Below are 21,808 nucleotides of genomic sequence, written 5' to 3' on the forward strand. Positions count from 1 at the left end.
TTCACCTGCCTCTCCCTCTTCCTCTTCCTAAAACTGAAGAAGTGGTGGAATCTTTTGAAGAGTGAGCGCAGAAAGTCATACAGAGGCAACACACAGTCAACAACTTTCTGTACAGAAATTTTATTCCCAATTCAGTGTCTGAAGCTGAAAAATACAGCAACATATAGCAATGTCATGGTAAGAAATAACTAGCAAAATAATCACAGACTGATATCACAACCCAGTGGTTCTCTTTTTCAGTTACAACTCTAGAAACCGTGTACACAAAAATGCATGCAATGTCGCATAAAACACAGTCAGTTCTTCTTCAGTGGAACTGGATAAAAACACAAATCTGACCAAGTATCAAAAAGAAAGGAGTAAAGCAATACTCGTTGAAATACTTCATGAAAACAACCTGGACAGTGATGCTGTCATGTACAAACTGATGCTAACGTTCTCTACATTTGGATCAAACATATTTGGATTATCAGTTATTTAAAAAAAATCACAGGTAAACTGCTCCTGGAGTCGATCTGCATCTAAACTAATGAAGGCTACGTTACACATGCTGACGTGTTCATGAGGTGTTTGTAAGTGTTTGGGGAACAGATAGAAAAAAGAACATTTTTAAACCGATTAACAGCAGTTAGACTAAACTTTAGTTTTGCTTTGATCAGTCACTCAAAGATCCATCAGCATTGGTTATAAAAAATTACATTTAATACAACAACTCACTGTATAGAGATAAGTTCATAAAAACGGTGGTGGCACACACATATTTAACAATCCAAGCTAAATGATGGCAAAGTATTTGTTTGACATTTTGGAGAATGTGCTGCTTTGGCTGTTAATTAACCATTAACAACGTCCTACATCCCTTTACAACCCAGTAGGTCAGATATGATGATATGAAGTCAGGGCAGCAGCTCACTGAACAAACCAATAGAGCAGTGGCTCTCAACCTGTGGGCCAGGACTTACTGGTGGGCTGCAAAGGTCTTGTCAATAATTTGCAAAACAGTACAATTTTGGTGAAAATATGTAATTATAAAAAAATAAAAAATTAAATATAAATAATGTTTTTAAACGTTTAAAAACAAAATTATGTTTAAAAACACTAAAAATGTTTAAAAACTCCTTTCATTATTATTTTTTCTCATATTAAGGCCTGTCACTGTCAAAAACTGTTCTGTTGTCACCAGCCGGACTGCATCGTATACTTGTTATCACAGGCTGCGTCCACACCTCTACGTTTTCATTTTGAAACGAAAACGATCTCCGTCCAGACCAACACACCTGAAAACTCATACACACATGACCATTTACCTACACTGAGCACGTGCAAGCCGGTGTAAACAGGAAGCAGATTGACCACTCTGCAGTTGATTAGTTGCACAAAATACCACGAATGAGGAAGAAGACAGTCTTAGCGTTAAAATACAGACTTTAACTAAACAACAGCTGCTAGTAGAGACAACAAGGTAAGATATGCTAACAGTAATTCGTTATCCGTGTTGTATTGACCACTGGTAGTCGAGACTGATGACACCCGGTCAGCGAGCGACCGTGGGTGTCTGTCATTGTTTCCAAAGGTCTCAGTTTCTGTCCGTCCGGACAACAACACAACCCCAGAGTTTTCAGACTCAAACAGATCCAGCAGCGTTTCTGAAAGTCCCGGTTTCAGTGCTCAAAAACTCCGGAATCGTGTGGATGGGAGGAGGAAACGTATCAAAAGAGATGCGTTTTAAAATGAAAACATTACAGTGTGGACGTAGCCTCGGTCTGATGAAAGACGCATCCATGGCACAAACTGGAGAATCATTATGGACAGCTGGTGAGCAACAGGAAGAATTAAAAGGAAAGAGGGGAAAGGTGAATTGACAAGTGATCTCTCCTCTGTCAGACAAAAAAGAAAAACTGACATTATTCGGCCTCAGTATTGTTATGAGGTCGGATGTTCCCACCAACATTTTTTGAGATTTTCAAATGGGCCATGAGTTGGAAAAGGTTGGGAACAACTGCAATAGAATCATTTGCATCAACAACATACATTCTGCTCAGTTCTCAGAGAAACTAATCCAGCATTGGCGTTGGATGATTTGGCCCCAGTCTGCCCCCTAGTGGAAACATTGGCAATACTTTAGGTTAGGTTTGAGACAAGGTGATTTGAAAATAAAAAAAAAATTACAAATAAATTAGGTGATAAAAGTTTGTCAGCAGCACCAGTTATACCTTTCTAACTCTCCCTTTAAAGTAGTAATGTTGAAAATCTCTGCTTTGTCATCTTTGGCGACACCTTTGGCCAAACACGTTAAATACAACGTTGCTACTGTTATTTTAGTGACTTGAATTCCTTGTGATTTTGTGGGGGAGTCATAGCAGACACCCAGTTCATACAACTGTTAAATGCAAGGACTTCTATATAATCTCCTCAGTGGGTCAAAGGCTCAGTCACCACTGTGTTTCATGATTCAGTGACAGATAAGAGACTTAAAAGACATGTATTAAAAATTTTACAGATGTCACTTTATCTCGGAGAGATCTGGACATTGAAGGTTGCACATTTCAGCATCATGGGAGTTTTGTATGATTTGTTTAATATTTAATTTGCTGCCACTTTGACAAAAAAAACAAAAAAAATTCCTCCATTTCCTGTTTGAATGTGTTTCAATTAGATTCTTTTTGTGTTATAATAGGATATTGTGACATATTATCTTGTTATTACCCGATACCAGATCATTCCGTTTTAACATAAAACTTTTTTTTGGTATAAAAATATATCACTTTATCTTGTTACATCACAAATCGTTCACCTGTGTTTCATTAAATTCAGATGAAAAGATCAACAGCAGTTTCACATTTGTACATCCAGTATAGAAATATCATTGATCCAGGTCACCTTCATCACAGCTTCATCACAGGTCAATGAAACAGCTGGGTAATTAACCTTTCAATAGGATCACTATGCTACTACCAAGGACACCTTTTCTGACAGTTTACCTTAATAAATATAACCTATATAATTCAAATGATCAAAGAATGAATCAGCAAGACTATAAATCTGAGCAGACACAACGCCATCCTCTGTTAATGAGCAGGGGTTTTTTTATGTAATATTGAGGTTTCATATCCAGCCTTCCTCATCCTGTCCTCTCAGTGGGATTGCCAGGTTTCAACACTACTCACTCTAAACAGAATCCAGGTGACTCTTGAATAAATCAGTGACTTGATATTGAAGCTCACATGTAAATGAAACAGCTGAGAAGTTGCCGGCACTCTTGAACATATCCTGGAACTACAGAGCAGTCAGGAAGGATTCTGTACAGTGATGGTTATTGTTTTGGTTCAACTCCAGTATAATGGACCAATTAGCAACGACTATGAGATTAAAGCACTAACTATCAGCCTTTAATTGAAGTTCAAAATCAGTAGATTAACCTCATGGTTTAATTTAAATCCATTAAGGTGAATTCAAAGCCACTGCAACAAAACCCATATGACTGTGTTGATCCCTTCTGACTGTATATGTGTTTATATTGGACATAAGCAGATGAATGAATACTACATTTTATATTTGACCCGAGGACGAGCTGTTACCTGAACATCTTCAACTGTTTCTTTACTGAAGTTTTATCCTTCAAACACCATAAAATAAACTGTACATCAACAGCAGCAGGACATGAAAGAAAAACATCTGTTTCCACACAGAATCAAAAATGCATCGATCCACATTCAATCAGTGCAGAAACCTTTTTTCAGATCGACCACAATCATAAAAGAAAAATAAATAATACACAAGAACACAGGCTCAGTCATTCACAGGTGATGCTTGGTGATTATGGTCTATATACGAGGAATTACTGTATGTTCTAGTATTTAGAGGAGAGGTACAGCCATAGCTCCACTGTTATAAGATGAAGAAATGTGTTCTGGTCTTCATGGACCACCAGAGTTTTTATAAGTTATCATTCCAGGCACTTGTTTCCACTGATTCTGACACTCAGTTAGCAGACCCTTGAAACTTGCTTGGCGGGTAAAACCTAATACATGAAATCTGCAATAATCTTTGTAAACATTAGAAATTACTGCATCATGTAGCTGAAGCAAGATGAGCAACGTTTGACCAGTTAGAGCTAAAAACAGACGTCAATTAGAATGATACTGAAATAGAACTGATATCTCTCCTCACATCTGATCTCAGAACAGCGTTCTGTCCATAGTTCAGACTCAGGCTGTGTGCAGCATCAGATCACAGTTGCTGAATATTGCCTTAAAACGAGCAGCAAAATCAGGCGTAAATTCAAACTGTATCCATCTGTCATACTGTTTGTTGTTTCGACATGAACAAGCAACCAAGACCACGGCCACTTAGGAGACAGGAAGTGTAAACCATTTCATACCAGTGGTGCTGCTTGTAATGCCTCATCTTTTGTTATAGAGTGTCTTTGGCCACACCACTAGAAATAAACAGGTCAGTGCCCTCTGGTGGACAAACTATGTAAAGTTCTTAAATTACCCCAAACATAATCTTCCCCTCTGTTGACCACTCTTGTTGTTAATTGACTGATATGCAGAATACACCAATACTAACAGAAGCAAGTTTCAGGTGTCTGCTGCTTGATGTTCCTCCCCACAGAGAGACAGTGGAAACCGGTGAATGTCTGGAATGATGGAAAGAGTCAATTCCAGTTTCTGAAACGCAGCAGCAGAATGATTCAATCAATTACATGTGATTTGTAGTAAAAGACACAGGCGTTATGACTTCATCTGTAGACAGACAATAATACTGGAGAATCAATGGTTGAAGAAATCTATTCGTCCACACTAACTTTGGTCAAGAACAATTCATGAACGAAGAAAAGAAGAAAAGAATATTAAACCTGTAGATTTTTAACACTGTGATTACTGAAAGTTGTTTTTCAATATTTTTTGCCACCATGATGGTTGATTTCATAAATTACTGACAGTCATTGTGGTTTACAACAATAGGGAGACATTAGAAATAATATGACATCTATTAGTAAATATTTAACTTCATTTACATTTTTCTGAGTTTCACTCTTAAAGGATAATTCTGGTTTATTACAGCTTGGATCTTATTTTCAGAGCCTTTACCATCGTTTCCATCAGTGATGACAACATTACATCGCTACAGCAAAATCTGACAAAGACACCAACAGTTTTTATCTATTATTTTTTAGTATTTATCTAAACCTGTTTATTTAGAGGTCAAACTGAAAGTGAGTGCATCTGAAATGTGTCTGCACATGACTTTCTGCCAGAGACATCCTCCAGGCCTTGTTCAATCCCCTCAGCGTATTCTGGGTTAGATATTCTCCTGGTTGGATAAAAACTTCCTTTCACTGTGAGGGAGCAACATTTCTACTCCGAGCTCCTTCCAGATGTCTGACCCTCTCGAGGCCTGGCTATGCTTCAATCAAGTTAGTTCATACAAAGTGTTATCAAACCCATCACAGGTGTTTATAGGTCCAAACGGCCACACTGGAGGGGATGGGTGAACAGCTGGTTGTCCTAGAGTGGTGAGATAAATTGTATAAACTTCCTGGTTCCTGGTTGCACTCATTTGTACATACAAGCAAAAGGAGAAATAAGTGACTGTGTAAGAAATGAGAAAAGGAGCGAGGGAGAAAGAGAGCGAGAGAGAGGTTCAAATATTATTGGCTGGACCGCAACAGCAGAAATACGAATGTCTGTGACTGACTGAGTGAGTGAGTGACAGAGTTTAGTGATTGAGTAACGTAATCAGCCGAATGCCATGTGACTTAGGGGGGTGTTCACAGCTGCAGTGTTGGCAACTTAGCTCATTGTCTCTAGATTTAGAGACTTTTCATACACAACAAGGTTAAACCTGGTTCAGGTCTGGACCGTGTATGGATGCTGGACTAGGGGCCTCTTTTTACAGGCACCAAGTTACAAATCTAGTGACTTTTTGGACAAACCTTAGCTACTTTCCATAGAAGAGAGTCACAAGATCAGGTCTACATGTGATTAAAAAAGAGCAGAGAAGCAGAATCACTTGTTGACCAGCGCCTTCAGATGTGGCCGTTTGGGACAGTTGCAAAACATGTTGTATGAACTAGTTCTTCTCCAGCGTAACCCGACCCTAATGATGCTTTCTTCCCTTCTCTGAGGGTATTCTTTTGATCATAGTGCAAAACCCATGACCCGGGTGAGCATCAGAACAAAGATCGGTCTTGACTTCAGGCTCAATGCTGCCGTAATATCCACATCACCACAGACCCCAAGATATTTAAACTCCTTTGACTTGTTGTGTTCCCAAATCCCAGACATTACCTTGGAGAAAAATATTATGACTGATAAGAGGACGGACAAACCAAGACAATACGATACCAGTTATAATAAAGTAGAATTATCCTTTAAATCAACATAACATTTAGCTTTTTAAGCAGGTTATTGAACAGTACCAATGCTGATGGAGTCTTCCCTTCTCCCAGGGTCCTTCAGTGTGAGATCAGGAGAACTAGGTTTTAGGGTGGCCTCCCACCAACAGTCTCTCTGAGGATCCGCTTCCTTCAGCAGGTGGTTAGTTTCCCTTTGTCAGCCAATTGTCAAAAATAAACTCTTTTACAAATAAATACAGTATTTACACACAGGTCACACACATGATTGTTGAAAGCTCGGTACTTCACTGTAGATTGCTTTAAATTCACTCAAGGCGGCTGCCTGGGCCTCGGTGTGGACAACAGCTGGCTGCTCTCTGCGTTATTGATTAGTTATCACTGTGTTCAGAACCGTTTCCATGGTGTTTGATTTGTTCTGTAGAAAATAGTGACTGCTGCTGTTTGTAAACCTTTGCTCTGTACATCAGCAAACACCTTTTACAGGAGGACTACCAGCTGAGGTAGCGAGGGATGAACAGGTGAACTGATCCAGGGCTGCTTCCTCATTTTACCCACAATTCAACACCAGCTCTTGAAGCCAAGCTTGTGGCTCTAGATTATTTTTGTATGACTATAAATTCAGTCCAGCTGTTCGTCACAGGGCTGAACGTCCGATCGGCCCTTTCTGCTGATCTTTCATAGTAATGATGAGGCCTTCAAACAGGGTCACGTTTTTCATGCTCCACACCTTCTCTGGAAGATCCCACATCATGAGTGCAGTGATACTGTTTCCTCGATATGATGTTGATGCAGACAGATCTTTCATCCTGTTGAACAACAGAACAGGTCGGGATCCGTGTTTTCCTTCGTCGTCTTTTTCAACTCTCCGTACGGAAAACCTGAGCTCCATCTGAAGGCCATATAACACTGGTCCGTGCACCGCAGCTCGATATCGCTCAGATAACACTGTGGTCCACATCTGTGCACTGATGCATCTTTTCACCCACGCAGAAACCCAACATGGGCCAAAAAAACTATGTGCTTGCTCACATGTTTATAGCAGCGTAACAAATGACAGTGAACAAGGAAGCTTAGAGAAAGAAACAAGGGGACAGCCTCACCAGGTCTCTCCAGGATTTACTTTACACGTAGTCACGGAAGAAGACCGCAGGTGTGTTGGCAGGTGCAGGAGCTTCTTCACATGCTTCTTTCATTAGATACCAATCAGCTGTAGTTAGTTTATACTTCCCAAACTAATGGGTTTGGCACAATGATGCCCCCCCCCCCCCCAGATAAAGTCCGCTCTCATTCAAATGACATGAGGTTTGCTGGTATCTGTTGAGAGAACAGAATATTAGAAAGAGGGTCTCACGTGGAGGCTGCTCTGTGTCTGTGTGATTTTATTTGGCCACTTGGGGGCAGTCCAACAAGCTGTAAAATCAACATTGATATATTATTACCTTTTTTAATGTGTTAGCAAAGCTATTTACACATTTAGCATCAATTTGGAGTCATGACTCTGGTGATTTGATGAATATTGCCTCTTTTAGCTCTGTGTTTGGTCTCCACCACCTCCTAAAAAAAATACCTGGCTCTTTAGCTGCTAAATGCTCCACTATGTTCACCAGCTGCTCTCTCACTCAATCTGCAGTCAGTGTATAAACATCTTTTTTACATTACATTTTATATGTACATATATTACATAATAATATTCTAATATATATTTTAATTAAGGTTGCTTGTTCAATGACATGATGTTGCACAATGTGGCTGCTGTGTGTACTGAAGGGGCTGAGAGGATTTAGTGTGTAGCTGCCTCTGAAAGCACAACACCAGCGTTAGATATATATATATATATTTTTTTTTTTTTTTACAAAGACAAAATATGTAAAGAAGACAGTTTTCAAACTGGTAGGTATTTATTTTACTCTAGCTCGGCTAGCAGTGTTGTCCAGGACCTGGTTTTGTACTGCACGAAACTAAAGTCCACCTTTATATCTGACTCTGAAAATATATACATACGTCTATAAGATGTTGTCCATTATATATTACATTTATTACAAGTCGTTAAAGTAAAATTAGGTTATTAATTTATCATAAAGCAGGTATTTAAGGCAGAATTACATACATTTAATACATTTAAATCTAATGAATGTGTTTATAATGGCACACAGAGGTGGAGAAACTCTTTCCCTGTTCCTGCTGATGATTCAAATATTTAATCTTACCATCGTATCCTGTTTATTTCTGTTTCTATTCATTGATCTCTTGAGTGACCAAAACTGACCCATGGTCCAAACAGGTGAGTGTGTGTGCTGAACATACCTGAGGTCTGCTGCTCCTACAAGCCTCCTCCAGGTTCTTGTGCCAGATGATGGCCGAAAACCTGGATCCAGTCTGGAACTTGTAAACATTACCTGTGAAGGAACACAGATCAGGTGTGTGTGATTATCTGAACTGAAGAGAAGGGAAAAGGAAGCAGCAGCAGCAGCAGCAGCAGCAGCAGCTCTGCTAAAGGTGTGAAGCTGACCTTTGTCTGGGTCATTGAGCTGGAAGATGTTGGGCCGGGCCGGGTCGTCTGGCAGCACCACCATCCATCCAGTCACACACACCTTCTTGCAGGGGTTGGACTTGTACTGTGGCAGACAGAGGATTACAGAGAGATGTGGAAACTACATACTGGAGCTCACAAAACCACAAAAATATAAATGTGTTTCTCTGCTTGGACATGATGCTGTAGCTGTGATTTAACCTCTTTAAAAATGGGCTTTGAGACAAATGAGACAAAAAGAGCTGTGATTGGTCAGATTGGACTGCGTGTGCTTTTCCTATCAACTTTCTGATGGAGAGCGAAGACGAGCAGCAGCAAACGATGGTGATTTTAAACCAGCTGAGATCTTCATTATCATAAGGATTGAAACAATGGGGAGCTAAAGGACTTACAGCTCGGTACGTTTTAGAATTGGCTTTAAGATCCTACTGTTGACTTTTAAAGCTCTTCACGGCCTCTCTCCATGTTACATCTGACCTCATTACTCATAGCTCAGGTCCTCAGGTCTATTATTGTTCCTGAGGCAAAGCTAAAAACCAGACGTGACAGAGTTTTCAGAGTCAGAGCCTGAAACTGAGGAAATCAGCTCAGTAGAATCACTGACCTCTATTAAATCTCTTCTTTAAACTAACTGTCATTGTTCTGATGCATGTAAAAACTTTTGTTTTGGAGCACCCAGCACCTCTAAAATGCTAAAGGTAATCAGCGGGTGCTGCAGAGCCGATGTGGGAGCAAAGTTTCTTGAGAAGTTTCTTGGAACAGTAGAAATATTCAGTTTAAGTCTGAGCAGTCTCATGTTCTTCAAGCATCAAACTCACATGTTTCCTCTCAGAGGCCCTCAGAGCTTTGGCCCCATAGAAGGTCAGCGTTGATCCAGACAGAGAAATCCAAAACCTGGTCCACGATGACAACTGCAAGACAGAGGATAATGGATGTGCTGAAAACATCTCACAGTCTTCGGATCGGGCCTTTCAACCTTAAACCACAGTGTCAAAGACCAGAGGTGAACTCACCTTGGGCTTCCGTCCTTCCTTCAGCATGGTTTTCCTCCTCAGGGGCCCTTCGATGGTCACACCGCCGGCCTCGCTGCAGCCATAGCAGGAGTTGGCAGCAGAGGAGCTGAGAGTGACACAATCACATTATGAGCTACTGAAACAGGTTTCTGCTCAGTCTTCACAAACCAGTCTCTGAGGTCAGTGAGTGAGTCTACATGATACAGGTTTACATTTCTACCAAACTGATTCACCCTGCGCTCATTTAATGCAGCTACAGAGCAGGTACTGATAAAGCACACAGTGTTTCTGGATATTTGAACTATTTACAGCTATGAGCTATGTTAGACTTTGACAGTAGAAAATTATGTCGGTACAAATCTATGGAACAACAGACAAAGACTGACACTCTGCTGCTACTGTCCCGATGATGTGACATTTGACTTCACGAGTCAATAAAGTGTTATGGATACATCACAGTGTGTTCACATCACAGCGTGTGACAGAGAGTCATCTTCTCATGGAGACAGCATGCAGGACAACAACACTCACACTCTGGTTCCCAGCTTTTCTTATAGTGAGATGACTGAGACGAAAAGACAAACATGAAGCTCACCACAGTGACTGTCACAGACTGGAGCAGTGAAGACCTGATCTGACCTCATCAGTAACTCCATTAACTTCATTTATAAAGAATATCAGGACGTTTGCTAACGTTAGGCCTTGTGTGTGTGTGCGTGTGTGTGTGTGTGTGTGTGTGTGTGTGTGTGTGTTTCCTGGTGACAGATGTGTGATGATGCAGGTGGCACACTGTGAGGACCTGAAAGTTCAAACTGACCCTGAGCTGTGCTGATGGATGATAAACAAATAATGGATCTGTGCATTTACAGATCATTATCACATTATGACATTTGCTGGGTGAAATATATTCAGCTGAACCCATGTTACAAAAAAAAACATCATATGTTCTCACCTCTAGTCTTTAGTTGGTTCAGATGCTGCAGCAAGAATTTGAACTAAATCCAGAAAATGTGACGGGATTACTTCAGTTTCTTCACTTCTCTTCACTGGCTCCCTGTCCACATCAGCTCACACTTCAAGGAGCTTTTAAAAAGTTCTACATGGACTCCGTCCTTCTAACCTGTAATTTTCCCTCTTGTGTTCTGTGTTCTCCTGTCTGTCCCCACAGTTAAAAAGATGTCTCCCGGCTGCATAGCCTTTCCCTCTCAGCTCCCTCCCTGTAGAACAACCTCCCTGCTGACAGACTGCCTGACTCCACTGAGGCTTCAAATCCAAAACTCATCTTTACGGTTCAACTTTCAGTCAGCTCTTTATTCTTTTATTTCAGGCTTTGTACCTGACAGTCCATGTCGTCCTGCTGATGAGATAATACTGTAAACTTTCTGACTGTCTGTCTCTCGGCACTGTCACCAAGTGCTGCCTCATGGTGGGAACTGTTGGGTCTCTGTAATCAGTAGTATAGAGTCTGGTCTAGACCTGCTCTCTATGAAAAGTTCCCTGAGATCACTTCTGTTGTGACCTGGTGCTACATAAATAAAGACTGACTGGACTTCACCTCTAGCCATGTTGACAGTTTCTGTTTGATTTGTCCAGTTTTTGAGAACTCTGTGCCCAGGGGATAAAAAAGTTTCAAACAGCACCCAGACCAGTAAACGACCTCATGTCTGAGACTCATTTTTTCTGTTCACAGTAATTGTTATGTCAGAATATTAGGGCCACGTTAAGGAATAAAGTCATAATAGTACAAGAACAAAGCCGTAAATTTAAGAGAAAAAGTTGTAACATTATGAAAATTAAAAATGTAAAATTTCAAGAGAAAGGAATATATCAACCAATTAGGTGAAAGAACAGCCAGTGTCAGTCTGAGCTGCTTCTGGCAGCTGCTGTTTGTCTGTCTGACAATAGAATAAACTCAGTTTTTTTTCAATGTCATGATGATGATGATGATGATGATGATGATGATGATGATGAGCCAAAAGATGAAGTCTCTCCTTATTAGTAAAACCTCTGCTAAAGTAGAACTTCACAGGATGCTCCACGTTCCTCATTTTAAAGCTTCTGATATTTCCCTCTAAAACAACATGGAACCTAAAACTATAACTTTATTCTAATTATATTATCACTTTTTTCTTTAAATATTATGATTTCATTCTCAAAATTATGACTTTATTCTCCTAATTTAAATTTTTTTCTTCAATGTGGCAATATTCCATCATAGTTTTTACAGTGCTGTTAAAGATTCGTCCAGGATCAGTGTCTGGACAATCTATAATCTCCATTAGCAGCACTTTCTCCTGAAGACACAGCTTCAAGTCATGGTTCTGGTTAAATGATCTGCTTTAGATTTCATTTAATGTTTTCAGTAATTATTCAGTAATTCAGTAATTCCCTTTAGAGAGTTGGGAGACGACTAAAACACAGCCCGAACCTGGAGCTAGAGAAGTGGAGTGTTTACTTTACGAAGCAGAGGTAGGAGTGACCCCTGACCTCCAGCAGCATGCAGTGAGGGGATGAGGTGAGATAAAACACATCATCTCCCCAGTAAAGATGGATTCATTCTTATTTAAACTTGACTCCGCCCACTCCACTGTACCTGTAAACATAGCTGCGGCTCCGGGGGGAGTTGCGAAGCGGGACCCTCCAGTTGGGGCCCAGTGTAGCATACATGCGGCCCCTGTTTGTCACAGAGCGTCACAGTCAGTGTGAATGTGTGCGTCGACCAAAAACAAAATTCAAACTATTTACATTCACAGTACATTTCCTGTCTTTAATCTGCCACTTGTAGATATAGATGAGATTTAACTTTTATCTTGTTGCTTGGACAAACACAGATATACAGTATGATTAACTTGACGTAGGATGTTAGCAACATTCAAATACATTGATATCATATACACAATGAATATGCTACAGGCACAGATACAACTTGGTGACAAGGACAAATTCAAATAAAGATTAAAGGGTTAACCTGTTGATATTTTCTTATTGTCAACAAATCAATGTGCAGACCAAAGCAACAATAAAGCCTGGTATATCTTCTGCCTCTGAGCCATGGAGCGCCTTTGTTTCCAACATCTATCAAAACACATCAGTGAGCCACACTAATGTTCTGAGTGACATGTTCCTCCATCACAATGAACACACACCGACAGCGTATTAATATGCCGCTGAAAATAGTCCAGAACTACTGCACTATTTTCTCTTGGTTGAATAACACATGATTAAAACTACTGTGTCCAGCTGTTTTAACAAGTTACTGAGCCTCTTTTAAAAAGAAAATATATATTTGTGACTAGATTCTAAAGATCAGGTCTTCAGTAGGAATTGTGAAATGTGATTTTTGATCTAATTTGGGAAAAACTGTCATAATATAAAGACACACCACCATATGCAGAAAGTTTGAGTAAAGAAACTTTAAAAATTAAATCTTACTCCCCGTAACATCCAACATCACAACAGCACTATTTTCTGTAGAATCTGAGCAAAGGAATTAACATTTGCCTTTATCAAATAAATAAAATGAAATGAAATGAAAGCTGGAAGAACCACCAGGCTCCATAAAGTGTCTGCTACGAATCTTTGCATGTAAATTATTTATACAAAATCAATAGTGTGTTTTTGAGAATTGATACAGTATCACAAAAACATTTTACACCAGCCTCATTATTTCACAGAACCTTCCTGCAGGTTCATAATCACCTTATTGAGTTAATTAAAATTTATCAAAGTCACTGTAAGAAAAGCTTGAGAAGCAGTTCTTTCTGTCCTTAAATAGTTCAACACATGACTTTAATGCTGTAGACACACTGTAGTTTTCTAAAGTAATTAAAGCCCTTCAAGATGAAATGACAGGTTAATATGAGACGATTGGTTCTCACCTTTCCATTCCAGGTGACAGCTCCTCCCCAAAAGAGCTTTCACTGCTGCCTGTTAGGAACAATTAAAAAAAACAATCTTTGGTCTCGGGTATATTAGAAAAGCTGATGAGACTAATCAGAACTAATTTGATCAGAACGTCACTACATGTTTAAGCCCTCACCAGGACAATGAGCACAGTGTGTACATACCTAATGACAGGCCGTTGGACACAGATGTGCTGTGTGGGTCGTTTCTGACGGGACTCTGAGACTCTAAGAAGCTGTCGTCCAGCAGGTGTCGTGCTTTCTCTATGGGAAAGGTGGCGCTCCTGCTCTCCGACATGCCGTACTGACACATCATACTGTGGAAAACAGGTCAACCAAAACACACCAACACAAACATACAGGTGGTGGTTATAGATGTTACAGTGCATTTCACACTCAAGGGAATTTTTTCTTTAAAGCTCAGATTCATGTTTCTTTCCCTGACTGTTTTTATTATTGTATCTCCTGATGATGCCTGAGATCTGAGACCACAGTGGGAGATTTTACATCGACTAAACGGTGCCCATTAGTGCTCTGACAGGTTTTAAACTCTTCATACACACAACTACTCAGCACATCAGGGATTATGGCTACAGGAAATGTAGGAGTACAATGAAAAGATCTTCAGATTTTGAAAATGTGGAACTCTGAAATGTAACTAAGTACGTTTACTCAAGAACTGGATTTTAGTATAATTTCGTCACCCAAGGTCGTTTGTACACGACCACACGGTCCTAAACAGAGGTCAACATAAGTGGAAACACCGATGTGGGTGGACTGTGGTTGTGCAAGGGCTTCAACATTACTATTATTATTATTGACTAACTTGCTGCTAACTTCTCCTTGTCCTTGGCATGGCTTGGATATACAGTATATAGTGCATTTACTAGTATGTCAGTATCAGTGTTGTATGATCTTCTATGTCTGTGTCTCTTTAGTAACTTGTAACTGAATCTTTAAACATTTTATCAACATTATGACAATTGTATTTTATGTGTTGTCGTGGTGCTAACTGCTGCTCTGCATGTGTCCAGACATGTTGATAATCAGTGTTGCTTAGCTTTGTTTGATTGCTTCATGGCTACATGAGCCAAATAGTTGAAAGCGTATTAATACTAGTGAAGCATTGAAACAAAACTAAACACAACCATTGCTACTGATGTGATACCTGCTTTATGTACTGTAGCTGTTAGCTGCATATGCTAATGTTGTTTGTTTGTGGAGCAGGACACACTTATTATTATTACTTTGTCTTATTCTACTTTGTCACACAAACAGTTTGAAGCACTTCAGCTTTTACTCGGGCACCTTGCACTGCTGCAGTGTGGTCCTACCTCTGCTGAGTCAGTCTGCTCCTGGTGGTAAAGCCGGGCATACTTCTAAAAATTTAGAAATGTTGAGTAGATATAGTAAACACTGTTATTTTCTCTGCTCTTCTCTGTTCTGTAGCCAACTGATACTAACACTGAAATTTAAAAATGGAATTTCAACACATAAATTAGTTTTTAACATTGTAAGTAAATGAGGAAGCCACAAGTTTACCAGTGTTGTTGTCATGGCTACTGCTTTTAAAATTAGGGTTTGCATTTGAGAGTGCAGAGAGCAATTAGAATTTGTTGTACTCACTTGTTTCCCAGACTATGGCTCTTCCTGTGGTGGGAGGGGGGAGGGGTGGGGATGTGAACCCCCACGGAGGCATCGGGGCAGGTAGGCCGTCGGTTGTACCTCATAGAGGCGGAGACCTCAGACAGACCTGAAACACAGAGAACATGTCATCACCGCTAACTGCTACAACACCGCTAATCCATTCCACCCCGTCCATGTAATGACATCAGAGGTTACTGAAGGTCGTGGCTGAAGGTTTCTCTTTGGTGTCAAGTGTGTGACTGTTAGAGGCAGAGTAAAATACTGCTGATGGCCCTCAGCCACACCAATAACACTCAAATGTTTAAAAGGACCTGTGTGCAGGATGTAGTGGCATCTAGTGGTGAGGTGCAACCGACGAAACACCCCTCCCCTCACCCCTCCTTTTCATATGGGGGCCCTCGGGTAAGCCAGTGTTTGATTTGTCAGTTCTGGGCTACTGTAGAAACATGGCGGCTGTGTGGGACAGGACCCCCTCCAATGATGAGATAAAGAGCTCATTCAAAGCTTACAAAGGCACAACAATTTTTGAATAATCATGAATATTAAATTCAATTTCTGCCACCAGATCCTCTTGAATCCTAAATCTGGGGTCTCCAACAGGTGGCTCTTGAGCTCCCAGTAGTTCATCCAAAGGTTTTTGAGTTTGATAGTTTTGATACGATATGTGAATGAATGTAACCAGACCCCTGTCCTAGACACTGGTCCTTTAATATATGTGTTCAGAAAGTATATCAGACAACAAGGGTGTCATTTCCTCTGGGGAGACATGCCACTTTTCAAAATCCTATTTTTGTCCTCCTCACTTTTATTGTTTCAGGTTCATTTTCTTGTCTGACCAGGAGTTGATAAGCGTGCTGCTAATATCATTCGAGTGTCTTTCAGTTATCACCACGAGCAATAAACAGCAGGAGTGGGGCGCAGTTCTTAACAGAGATTTTTTATGCCTCCATGCTGGCGACAGTCAGAGCCAGAGCCATGTTGTTTTCAGGTCGTCCGTCCGTACGTTTGTCCGTCCCATTCTCGTGGACACCATATCTCAGAAACTCCTTGACGGAACTTCTTTAAATTTGGCACAAACATTCACTAGGACACAAGGATGAACTGGCTTGGATGCTTTCAGAGTAGCTTCCCCAACACTGTCTGTCTGCAGCACATATTTGTTTTTTGGGTAAATAAAAAAAATCTCTTAGTGTACAGTAATATTCACCAAAAGAAACTAAAAGTGATTTTAAGAAAGGCTGATGCCTATCAGCTCTTCTCTAAAAATGCTTTCAATCAAATTCACTAGATGGAGCCAGTGAGGCAAAGAATGAGCCCTGCCATGAAAACCATTAATTCCTTCATCTGATGTAGTGACTCCAACAGCACACTGTGTGAATGTGTAATAGGTCTGGCCATATAATCCTGCCATTAGTCTGACCACAGCTCTGGCAGGACTGTGTTAGATTGGTGAACTGATGCCGTGTTACCATGAGCATTATGTGGAACCTTTGAGTCACTGTTCCTCCCACTGGAGACCCACTGGGGCCGTTTAATCGCATATATGTGACCCAGCAGGGCAGTTTGTGTTCACCATGTTCAGACTGGAACACAGTGGACTCGTGTGAAGTTCTGTTGTGGAGCTGAGAACTGCAGAAGCTCAGACTCTGCAGAGGACACAGACAGCTGTATGTGATTCTCCACTCATGATCTACTGTGGAATTTGTTCAAATCAGAATCATTTTTACCAACAAGAGGAATTTTTTATTCATCTGAAATTTTCTAATCATGTGTAATAATGTGGTAAAGTCAGAATTAAAGGAGTCCGTGTGATGTGGCAGGATAATGTGCTCCCTGAGGGACAGAGCTGCCTCATCGTGCCTTGATTACTCTACAATTAGCCTGTTAAAACGTCCTGTGTGAGGCCCTGCAGCCTGCGTCTGGACAACTGCACCCTCAGCAAAACCATTTAGCAACAATCTGTAGGTTTGAAATCTACAAACTTTATAATGTTCAGAAGCAGAATTTGTGTTGAGGAAATGATTGAAAGAAAAAGCTGTAAACACAACTTACAATGGTGGGTTTTGTAAAGCTGTGGGACGAGTTATGTGGTGAAATTTGTAGGGAAGAATAATAATAATAATAATAATAAGAAGAAGAAGTAAAAGAAGTAGTATGACAAATAACAACACATTTCTCATCCTGTGCAGATGGAGGAATGTTTCTTCTGAGAAGCCATCACTCCACAGTCATTCCATGTGATAGCTAAGAAGTGCTGTAGCTTCTTGGTTCAGCACGGCACTGTGGCACAAAAGCGACAAACGTTAAGTCTATTTTTCAATATGACTGACTCACAAAAACACACTCAATAAAATCTGTTCTAAGGTAAATTATATCACAGGTACAGGTGTTGTTTTGTGTAAAAAAACATTTCCCACTCTAAAATATGTTATTTTATATATTAATATGTTGTTTTACTTTTCCTCCAGAACCGTCTGGCGACCCCCGGAAGGTCGAGAACCACTGATTTGGACGATGTGTCCTCAGTCTCTTCACTTCCAATTTCTCCTCCAGAGAAATCAAAGAAAGTGGATGAGAAAGTAAATAATCCACTTTGTTCATGCTAACGCCATTACTCTGTTCTAAGGTTTATTAACAAACATTTTCTCATCTTTAATGTGAACGATAGGGGGGGCTAAATGAGTCAGCCCATTTCTACCAGTCGCCCCTGTAAGAGCTCACTAAATGGTTTGAGTCATATGATCTCACCTTCTCAGTCAGCACATCTTAACCAACTGAACAATTATGGAAGATTTTCAAGCAAAGTGTTCGCCAGTGCTCTCCACCACCACCACCACCACCATCATCATAATCATCACCATCATCAGAACATCGCATATGGGAATTATTTGAATTCACACGACAAGTAGCTCTGACGCTGTTCCAGAGGTTCCAGAGACTCCTTACTAACAGTGGGTTTTTACTTTTATCTGTGCTTTACATACAGCTGATAACGAGGCTGACATGTAAACATACCGGTGCGGCAGGTTCAACAAAGGACGGCTGTGATCTCACAACAGGAACTGTTGTCCAACTAAAAACCACTACATTCCCGTTGATCGGTGTTAGCTCTTAGCTCATCTCTGCGGACATGTGTACTCATGCTTACTCAGCTCCTTGAACTGCTGCTATGAAATTACCAAACAGCTTGGATGAATTATCCAGACTGTGATCTGCCACAGTCACGAGCTTCCAGAAATAGATGATTTATGAGGGACCCTCAGAATATCAGCTAATTTGAATGAGCTAGTATCTTCATGCTCACAACTAAAGTCACATACAGCTCCACCATCTGAGGGGGTTCCTCCCTGTTCACATGCGGACAGCTGGAGTGTGTGAACTGCTGTCACGTGTGATTTCTCCTCTTTCTTCCTGCACGTGTTCCTCTCAGGCCACCATCTTGCCATCTTGTTGTAACATGGAGAGAGTGAGTAAACCAGATTTCTCTGTTTGGCAGCATGTGAGGTGCATGAGGCTTGTTTATGCTGAACGAGCCAACGAGGCAGTGGACACAGGCCAGAACAGCCAGAACAGCCTTTTTCTGCCACGTTATATAACTGCAAATGATCATCTGACCGGCACGAGCATGAGAACACCATCAGCGGTCATTAACCACCCTGAGACTCTCCTGAACCCCTGACAGTCACATGTCACTCAGCTCATATAATACTGTAAATCTACACCTTCATTCAGAGCTGCAGCTTCCTGTTTGACATCTAGACTCTGAGTAGTAAATTAAAGGCATCTGCTGAAGTTAAACTATCGTTTCAGTCCACTGGGTAAAAACTAGTGTCTCTTTATGTGTGTGGTGAACAGGGCAACGTGTTGGTTTGAGGTGCTTTACTGTGACTAACTTTGTGGAACTTGCTTTGAAATCTTTGAGTCTGCCTGTAATCCCCTTACAGAAGGACTGATGTGTGTGTGTGTATGTAGGGACCGTTATATGGCTGGCTGAACACCTCTGGTTACTCTTACCAGGCAACATAAGCAAACGTCAATGTCGGGAGACATTTTTAAAAGGGGGGGGGGGGGGAATACAAAATACGCACTTTATTTTGTATCTTTGTATCTATCTATCTCTAGATATCCGCTGTCTTTTTACTTTGTTTCAACCAGAAATCTGTTGATCGTCTCCAGACTGTACAGAACTCAGCTGCCAGACTTTAACCAGAACCAAGAGACGCCACCACATCACTCCTGTTTCAGCCTCTCTACACTGGCTCCAAGTACGTTTTAGAATAGATTTTAAGATTTTATTGATTAGTTTGAAAGCTCCTGGCTATATCTCTGACCTCTTAGTTGTGTGCACACCAGCAGAACCTTGAGATCCTCCGGTGAAGGTCTTCTGTCTGTTCCAGAGCATGAAAACTAAAGGGGTCAGAGCGTCGGGATCTGGAACGATCTGAGTCTGTAACCTCTGACTCTTCTTAAAACATACTTTTATCAGAGAGCGTTCCCTGGTTTTACTTTCCCTTGAATTGTTTCATTTTTCTTAAAATGACTCTGTGTTGGTTTTTATACACCTGATTGTTTTAATAGTTTTATCTGTTTTTCTTCTCTTAGAATCTCATTGATTTTATTGATTCTGTTTTATTGCTACCTTTGTCAAGCGCTTTGTAACTTAAATTTTAGAAAGTGCTCTATAAATAGTTTATCATTATTATTATTATTATTATTACCATTTCTGATTTGAGTGACGTGCATGAGAGCAACTGTGGGTAAACAAACAACAGACTTGTGCTGCGTTGGCAGTTACACCAGAGCGTCAGTAAAACCCCTGCAGGCCAGCCAAGTCATTGTTGCTTTCTTTCCTGTGGGTAAATGTTGTCAAAGCTGTTGCCATCACTAATGCTAGCACAGTTCCTCAGCGACCGACGCTGTTTTCTTTCTAACCTGGGACAACACATTAACCAAGGATGTGAGGACCATGATAATCAGTCGTACTTCTTGGTTTTGTTTAAATATAGAGACTTGTACATTTGTAGCCTATTGTTGTTCAGATGATTCATCTAAACCAGCTGATGTACCGGAGCTTTAGCTCTCAGGGCTCCACAGCTCTGGAACAACCTGCATGATGAACTTCCCCGTCTTCAGTATTAAATCAGTATCTTTTTAAAAATCTTTTAAAAACACATTTATCTCACAAAGAATAATCTCTTTTTTTTTTTTTTTTATTTTTTATCTTGATTAATTTGTCTGTATATGTTTGTTGTTTGTGTTGCTATATAAATAAACTTTATTATTATATATATGCTAACACCAGCTGTCAGGCATTGCCATAGCAACAATAAACAGTCGCATTGGATCAAGCCATATAAGATACATTGTATTTAACGCTGGATGCAAGATTTCAGTAGTTAGTAAATCTATAGCTTTAGGTTAATTGTTTTCTATAAAAATATACAATAATAATAAAGTACAGCAGTTTTAACACTTTTTGTACATTACAATTACTAATTCCTGAGAGTTATTTAGAGAATGCATTGTTATTATTATTATTATTATTATTATTATTATTATTGAAGACTGTGTGTTTGTAACTTGTCGTAAGCCAGATCAGTTGGCAGTGACACCACTGAAAACCAGCCAAGAAATTGTTAGTTTCCTTTATTCTTTCAGAATAAAAGCACCCTCTCTTCTTAAAATCTGTTCATCCTGAGTCTGTTGTGATTCATGGGTGACAGTGAAAGGAGTGAGCTCACAGCCACACTGGGAGTCCGGATCAATCACTACAGTGAACAGGTTCAGAACATATAAACAGTGGGTGATGTGTGTGCTTTTGCAGCTGGCTGAATAGACCTGAGAGGACCTGTGGCGTTATGTGTCTCACACACGTGTCTCAAAGTCAGTGTGGAGTGATGCATTTCATAAAATAGAAGCAAATCTGCTCTGTGAGACGAGCATGTGACTGGTGTGTTTCTAAACAGCCTGGCCTTTACTCTGACATGAACCAGCTGAAACCTCCACTGGAACAGAACCGTCTGATTGGTGGAACCTGTTAAAGGCTGAACTCAGGGCTGGGAGGAGGCTGTGCAGCCAGACACTGACACCACTACACTATGCATTGTGTTTATACTGATTCTGTACGTCTGCAGAAAAAGTGTATGATCACACTGAAAGACAAACAGAGCTGAACATAAAGAACAGACCTCTGCTGTTGAGTGTTTCCAGAAAGATGTGGGAGACAGATTCCAAAAAGAAATGTTGAAAAACTGAAGTCAAAATACCTTTTCTCTATAACATGTCACATTCTGATCATTCCATAATGTAATGGAAAAAGTTGATTACCAGTCAACCTGGTGTGTCATAATGA

At 40.4% G+C, this 21,808-nt stretch overlaps 1 protein-coding gene across 1 annotated transcript in view; it reads right to left on the minus strand.

The window, feature by feature from the left end:
- Positions 1-104: 104 nt before the first annotated feature.
- Positions 105-21,808, minus strand: part of LOC111648088 (ras-specific guanine nucleotide-releasing factor RalGPS1) — a 106,208-nt gene continuing 84,504 nt past the window's right edge. Inside the window, exons 12-21 of the mRNA XM_023397849.2 lie at positions 15,436-15,562; positions 15,144-15,188; positions 13,975-14,126; positions 13,786-13,834; positions 12,501-12,581; positions 9,908-10,013; positions 9,713-9,805; positions 8,874-8,979; positions 8,669-8,760; positions 105-7,678 (exon numbers count right to left, since the gene is read on the minus strand). Of these exons, the coding sequence (XP_023253617.1) occupies positions 7,649-7,678; positions 8,669-8,760; positions 8,874-8,979; positions 9,713-9,805; positions 9,908-10,013; positions 12,501-12,581; positions 13,786-13,834; positions 13,975-14,126; positions 15,144-15,188; positions 15,436-15,562 (881 nt within the window). The 3' untranslated portion in view covers positions 105-7,648. The remainder of the gene's footprint in view (positions 7,679-8,668; positions 8,761-8,873; positions 8,980-9,712; positions 9,806-9,907; positions 10,014-12,500; positions 12,582-13,785; positions 13,835-13,974; positions 14,127-15,143; positions 15,189-15,435; positions 15,563-21,808) is intronic.

Source organism: Seriola lalandi, unplaced genomic scaffold (assembly GCF_002814215.2).
Source record: "Seriola lalandi dorsalis isolate HSWRI2012SDOR001 ecotype SW California unplaced genomic scaffold, Sedor1 jcf7180002054939, whole genome shotgun sequence".
NCBI classification, from domain to species: Eukaryota; Metazoa; Chordata; class Actinopteri; order Carangiformes; family Carangidae; genus Seriola; species Seriola lalandi.